Source organism: Coffea eugenioides, unplaced genomic scaffold, assembly GCF_003713205.1.
Source record: "Coffea eugenioides isolate CCC68of unplaced genomic scaffold, Ceug_1.0 ScVebR1_1468;HRSCAF=2321, whole genome shotgun sequence".
Classification (NCBI taxonomy): Eukaryota; Viridiplantae; Streptophyta; class Magnoliopsida; order Gentianales; family Rubiaceae; genus Coffea; species Coffea eugenioides.
In genome coordinates, this window is record NW_020861872.1 from 67,155 (window position 1) to 74,027 (window position 6,873).

The following is a 6,873-nucleotide window of genomic DNA, read 5'->3' on the forward strand; positions in this document are numbered from 1 at the left end:
TCTTGGCCTTGAACTGGTTGGAGCAATTGAGAATTGAAATCCTTGATTCTTTTTTGCTTGTCTTCTCATATGTATTATGCATTGATATACCAAACTATGTGATGCTTAAATTTGAAATAATAGTAAGATAATATAATGCTTGATATGAGCTGCTTTTATAAGCTTCTAAAGCATGAACTAAGGTGTTTTTTTTTTCATATTTGGTCCTAAAAGTATGAAATAAGTTACACGAACACAGATAATGTTTTTTTTTTTTTCAATTGCCAAGATGAAAGGTCAAGAATTAGAGATCTTGAATTATATATTTTCTCCTTCTACTTTGCTACTTCTCAAATTCCACCCTTCATCTGCAAAGTCATCCAAAGAAGAATGAGGATTCAATTTGGCTTAGACGCCCCGACTGGTGTCCACCGGCTAGCCACTACTGTCAATTTCTGAATTCTCCCCAATTTTCCCACCTCCAACAAATATTGTGTTTGGATTGTAAGTTATTTGCCCAAATATATTTGTTTACATCACTATTACAATTTCTAATACACCTTTTTATCTTTTCAATTACCTTTTTATCTCACATACATCAAATCACAAAAATTACTACAATAAAAATATCTCAAATAACTTACCGTCCAAACACACTAGAATCATCATTTACGTATCCATTCTTCACACAGTCACACACTAACAGCAACAGAAAGAAACACGGGCTTCTCGTTTAGTTTTCACTTTTCATACAAAATTTTGCATGGCTAAGCTTCACTAAATAGTACGAGCAGCCAATTATGATTGCAAAACGTGGGGCCAAAACCAGTCACCTCCCACCACGTGTCCCTCCAAGTGAGCCACTTGGGCTATATATGCAGCCCCTTGGGAAGCCAAGCGCAGAGATTACACACACAACACACACTTGAGAGTGAGAGAGCGGTGTTCTAGGAGTTCAGTTGAAGGCAGGGAGAGATTGAGAGGAAAATTTGAAGAAAAATCAGTTAAAAGGACTCCTTTCTGGAGTCCTAAAATTGTGGGTTTTTTTTTGTTTCCCCATTTCTTCTTCTCAGCTCAATTATTTCCTTCGCCTTTCTTGCTCTGTCTCCCTCTGCCTCACGAGTGTTGTTGAAATTCTAGCGTGGTTTGTCTGACATTTGTTTATTTGTTGTAATTAAAGATGTTTATCGAGAACTTTAAGGTTGACAGCCCCAATGTGAAGTACTCCGAGAGTGAGATTCACTCTGTTTATAACTATGAAACCACCGAACTTGTTCATGAGAACAGAGACGGTACTTATCAGTGGATTGTCAAGCCCAAATCTGTTCAATATGAATTCAGGACTGATATTCATGTCCCCAAATTAGGGTGAGAATATTCGTATTCTGAAACCAACCCTTTTCTTATTTTTGCCCAAATCACCTAAAATGCAGAGATTCTTGGGGCAAAAAAATAGTAGGAGTGATTAAAAAAAAAGGGTTTTTTTTTGGTATATTATACTAATGCATAATTGAGTTTGTTTTGTTTCTCATGGTATGATTTTGTTTTGTTTGGTTTGTTTTTGCATAGGGTTATGCTTGTGGGGTGGGGAGGGAACAATGGTTCAACTCTGACAGGAGGCGTCATTGCAAACAGGGAGTAAGTCAATTCATTCTTGGTTTTCAAATTTCGTTGAGATTAAGGTTGTTGATAGTCAAATCCAAGCACTGAATTTTTTTTATATGTATAATTCTGATGGGATCCGGTGAAATAATTTTGGAATATGGCTTAATTAAAATTTTTGCAGGGGAATTTCTTGGGCAACCAAGGACAAAGTGCAACAAGCAAATTACTTCGGCTCTCTTACCCAGGCATCTTCCATAAGGGTTGGATCCTTCAATGGAGAGGAGATCTATGCCCCATTCAAGAGCCTCCTTCCCATGGTATGCATGGCCATGGCCCACCACATAACTTGATTGTGTAAAACAAGGGTAGGTCTTATTGATGATTTTAAGAATAATAATTCATTTTTAATGATATGGCCATGATGAACAGGTCAACCCAGAAGACATTGTTTTTGGCGGGTGGGACATAAGCAACCTGAATTTGGCTGATGCCATGGCCAGGGCTAAGGTCTTAGATATTGATCTACAGAAACAATTGAGGCCCTACATGGAATCCATGGTCCCTCTCCCTGGTATCTATGACCCTGATTTCATTGCTGCTAATCAAGGCTCACGTGCTAACAACTTGATCAAAGGAACCAAGAAAGAACAAGTTGAACAAGTTATTAAGGATATTAGGTACTAATCTTATACACTTATCATCATTAAGGCTAATGATAAAGCGGGCTTGGTTATTTCTTTACCTAATTTCTGTTTTTTTTTTTTTCAATTGTCGTGTATAATAGGGAGTTCAAGGAGAAGAACAAGGTGGACAAGATTGTTGTCTTATGGACCGCTAACACAGAGAGATACAGCAATGTTGCTGTTGGCCTTAATGACACGACGGAAAATCTTCTTGCTGCTTTGGACAGAAATGAGGCTGAGATTTCACCCTCCACCTTGTATGCTATAGCTTGCATGTATGAAAATGTCCCTTTTATAAACGGCAGCCCTCAGAACACATTTGTCCCAGGTTTCTTCCTTTCTCTGTTGATCTTTATGATGAACTTTTTGGAACAGGCTTCTAACCCTTCAGTTTATTGTAATTATCCGACAAAAATTATTAATTTGGTTACGGTACTGAATTATGTCAGGTTTGATTGATTTGGCCATTAAGAGGAACTGCTTGATTGGTGGAGATGACTTCAAGAGTGGGCAGACAAAGATGAAATCTGTGCTTGTTGATTTCCTCGTGGGGGCTGGTATCAAGGTATAGCTGGTCTTCTTCAGTGTTTTGTAAGATTACAAAGGACTGCTAACTCTTTTAACTTATCTTGGTTGGATGTGTGTAATTTGCTTGCCAGCCAACTTCAATTGTGAGCTACAACCATTTGGGGAACAATGATGGCATGAATCTTTCTGCCCCTCAAACTTTTAGGTCCAAGGAGATCTCCAAAAGCAATGTGGTGGATGACATGGTTGCCAGCAATGGTATCCTTTATGAACCTGGGGAGCACCCTGACCATGTTGTTGTCATTAAGGTACTCTGATAGAAATAAATGCATCTTCTTGTACTGCAATTGAGAAGTTGTGTCTAAAAGTAACCATGTTTGTGGAGCTATATGTAGTTAATCATCTCTTAAACTTCATATGATTTCTTAATATTCTTAAGTTTCTTGATGATCATTTGATGTGGGGCTGATGAAATTTGTATGTTGCTGCAGTATGTGCCATATGTTGGAGACAGCAAGAGAGCCATGGATGAATACACATCAGAAATATTTATGGGGGGAAAGAGCACTATAGTGTTGCACAACACTTGTGAAGACTCTCTTTTGGCTGCTCCAATCATCTTGGATCTTGTCCTCCTTGCTGAACTTAGCACTCGCATTCAGCTCAAAGCTGAAGGAGAGGTCAGTCACATTTGTCACTTAAAAAATCATTTGCCTTTATTCTGAATAGTGAGTTCTTGATTATGCATATACTTGCTCTTATGCTCTTCCATTTCCAATTTGATTTTGTTTTCAGGGAAAGTTCCACTCCTTCCACCCTGTGGCCACAATTCTCAGCTATCTCTCTAAAGCCCCTCTTGTAAGTTGTTAATACTTGCTCTTTCCTCCTGATTTTTCAGAGCCAATCTTAGCCTCAAAACTCACAAATGCAGCCAAATATGCCCAGTTTCACCTGATTCCTTTGTTTATCATTCATGCAACACACCACCAGAAACGCACTGGTTGGCTTGAAATCACAATGGTATTCATTTTATGGTGTAGTAATTGATTGATTTCTTGGGGAAAAACAGGTACCACCAGGCACACCAGTGGTGAATGCACTTTCAAAACAGAGGGCAATGCTAGAGAACATATTGAGGGCTTGTGTTGGACTCGCACCAGAGAACAACATGATTTTGGAATATAAGTGAAGAATTTGCATCCATCTGATTTATGGATGTTTAGCAAGAGATTCATATCAAGGAAAATTAGTTCCGTGCTGTTTGTTCAAGGAACCAACCTTTCTTTCCTTCTTTTTTTCTTCTTCTTTTTGTTATTTTTAATCCTTTGTAAGCTAGTATGTCATGTGTCAATGTCTTCTTTTGAAGATGCAATATTCTGGTTAGTTACTGTGTAATTTGGCTGGTAATTAAGATAATGTCTTTCAGTTGTTGATCTCACTTGCTTAGCAGCCGTTTTAATTTTCTGCTAATTCACCTATCGTTGTGATAAAATGAAACAATTTTTGAGCTGATCATACAAGTAATTAGTGATCCCTAACATGCAAAATTCAGTAGAATTAGTAAAAAAAAAAACACTGTACGTAGAAAGATTACCAAAATACAGTAGATATATAACTACCATGGTAGGATGACAAAATTGCTGAACTTGATGTACGAGATGTGATAACTAATGTAAACTTATCTCAATCACAATGAACATGTATAGAATAAAGGAAGAATCAAAGCATTTGCTAATTCTGTAGAGTAATTATGATTCTTTACCATCCCTATTCAGTTGCTATTCAATTCCCTTTCAATATTGGGAGAAGCCACAGGATCCCCTTGAGGCAATTTCCACCTGATCCACTCAATTTTAGGAGAGCTATTATAACACATACGAATTCTACATAAATTGATGTCCTCCAAGCTGTATTTTATATAAACACGAAGTATTTTGTACTGCTTGAAGCTCTAACATATACAAAATTCGATTTGAAATACAAATACAATCCATCTATTAAAATTCGACTCGCCTTGTTTGCACCTCTCTAACCATCAGAATCAACAGCCAGTTTTCAAATACAGCCAAATCTTATGGCAAATAAGAGAACAGCCCAACGTCCACTAACCTGAGAATGGCTTTGAATGGCAACTTAATTACCAAAATTACAAAAATAATCAGTTCAAAGCACAATTAAAAAGCCACTCAAATTGATCTAAATCACCAAATAATCTGTCCAAATCATTGCACAACTCACTGTAGCAATCATGTTGACTCTTTTTTTTTTAAATAAAATAGAAGCTAATATTATTAATAAACTAGTTGAAAATCGTCCAGTATGATTTGTTCCACAAAGAAAGCTGCACTAATGGCTCTTTTATGTATCTCAAAGATTTGTGATGAATTACTAGTTCTGTCATGATTGATTGTGGGACAGAAGGGATGGAAAAAAAGGAGTAATTTGAGTTGACATAAAGTATTATTTAATGAACCCTCAAGTGCTTTAAATTGCCATCTAAATACTAAAGCAAAAAAAAAAAAAATTCAAATCCAGATATCTGTTGAGCTAACTCTAAATCCAAGTAATTTGAAAATGGTAGTTTTTAGTACCCGAATCTCTTGAATTTGGAGTGCATTTTCCACAGAATCCTCTATTATCCAAACTAACCTGTAAATTAAGGCTGAATACTTAAATTCCACAAGATTTGGAGCCCAACATCTTCCATTGCAATGGACCTTGGATGAAGCCAGCCGACCATAGCTTTTACGAAAATGAAAAGGCCTAATGAGCCCATTTAATCCAACAGGAGTCTTTTTTGGTTTAGAGCCCATCCGTACTTCTAATTCTTCTTAAACAGACAAATCTGGTTGCCGAAGAAGACCTAAAAGCCCAAAAAACCATAAGAGCTGCTTTCTTTTTTGCCTTGTGGAATGAAATTTTTTCATTAGAAAAAGAGAGGGAAGAAGAACAATCTCTGAAGCTGCCTTTTTATGCCCTTGTCCTCGTTACTTTAGATTTTACAAAAATTGATTATGAAAAGTGATTATAAAGAATAATCAGAATCAACAAAATTTATTTTTTGATTGATTATGAATTTTAATTTTTTTTATTTTTAAAAACCTATAATTTGAATGCAAAAATAATCGAGAACATCACAAAAGACTAATTATCCAAAATCCAAATCTATAATCAACTAAAGTGATCAATTGAGAGCAAGCCCTATCTGTCATGTAAGATTCTCAAATTTCTTCAATTTCTTCTATAGCTATCACCCCTTAATTACGATTTCTTCATTTTTTGTTGTTAATTAAGTTTTTTTTGTTTACGGAATAATTTCAGAACCCTCCCTTGCGATTTTTGACAACTGCAATCACCTCCCTTGAGATTTTAAAAAATAATACTTACCTTCCTTGACAACTCTACAAATTCTAAATAAAAAGTGGGTGTAAAGGAAAAAGAAATCCGCATTTTGCAAATATTTTTTATCCAGTAGCTCTAACTTCATCTCACCTAATACGTTATATTTAATTTATAAGTCATTTAAAAGAACTTCTTGCTTAGTTTTATAAATAACCTACTAGTAAGGCTGCATTTGCTACAAACAGTTTTTTTCACAATACCTTAAAATATAGCCTAAATTTTACTGCAAAAAAAAAACTACCTTAAAATTATTTGTTTAGTAAATAATGCCGATATTTGATTTTTTTTGTCATTTAATTTGTTTTGTAAATCAAATAGGAGCAATATAGAATATTCATTAGATTATTTGTATTTACATCACAATTTGTTACCAAAACATATCTTCTAAAGAAAGTTTTTGTAATTTTTCAAACTTTAAGGAAAGCGACTGCAATCATTACAAACCTTGGGAGAGGTGGCCTTCGTTTAGATGTCTGTCGGTCCCTTTTTTTTGAGCAAAAATAGAAATTTTTATTAAGATGAAGCAATACACCCATGAAAACTCCACGAGCACAAATCTCTCAACTACATGTAGAATCCTCACTAAGTTTCAGTAGACAGTTGTTGGTCCCCTTTTCTTGGTCTTAAATATTTATACTATTTTCCGTACTTTGAGATGATACAGTAAAGTTCGAGA

At 35.6% G+C, this 6,873-nt stretch overlaps 1 protein-coding gene across 1 annotated transcript; it reads left to right on the top strand.

The window, feature by feature from the left end:
• Positions 1–881: 881 nt before the first annotated feature.
• LOC113755404 (inositol-3-phosphate synthase) lies at positions 882–4,233 on the top strand. Its single transcript, XM_027299410.1, has 10 exons — positions 882–1,347; positions 1,549–1,617; positions 1,766–1,901; positions 2,014–2,261; positions 2,369–2,595; positions 2,717–2,832; positions 2,927–3,103; positions 3,287–3,475; positions 3,591–3,653; positions 3,865–4,233. The coding sequence occupies exons 1-10, from the start codon at positions 1,160–1,162 to the stop codon at positions 3,982–3,984; spliced, it is 1,533 nt and encodes a 510-aa protein (XP_027155211.1). The 5' UTR covers positions 882–1,159; the 3' UTR covers positions 3,985–4,233.
• The last annotated feature ends 2,640 nt before the right edge of the window (positions 4,234–6,873 follow it).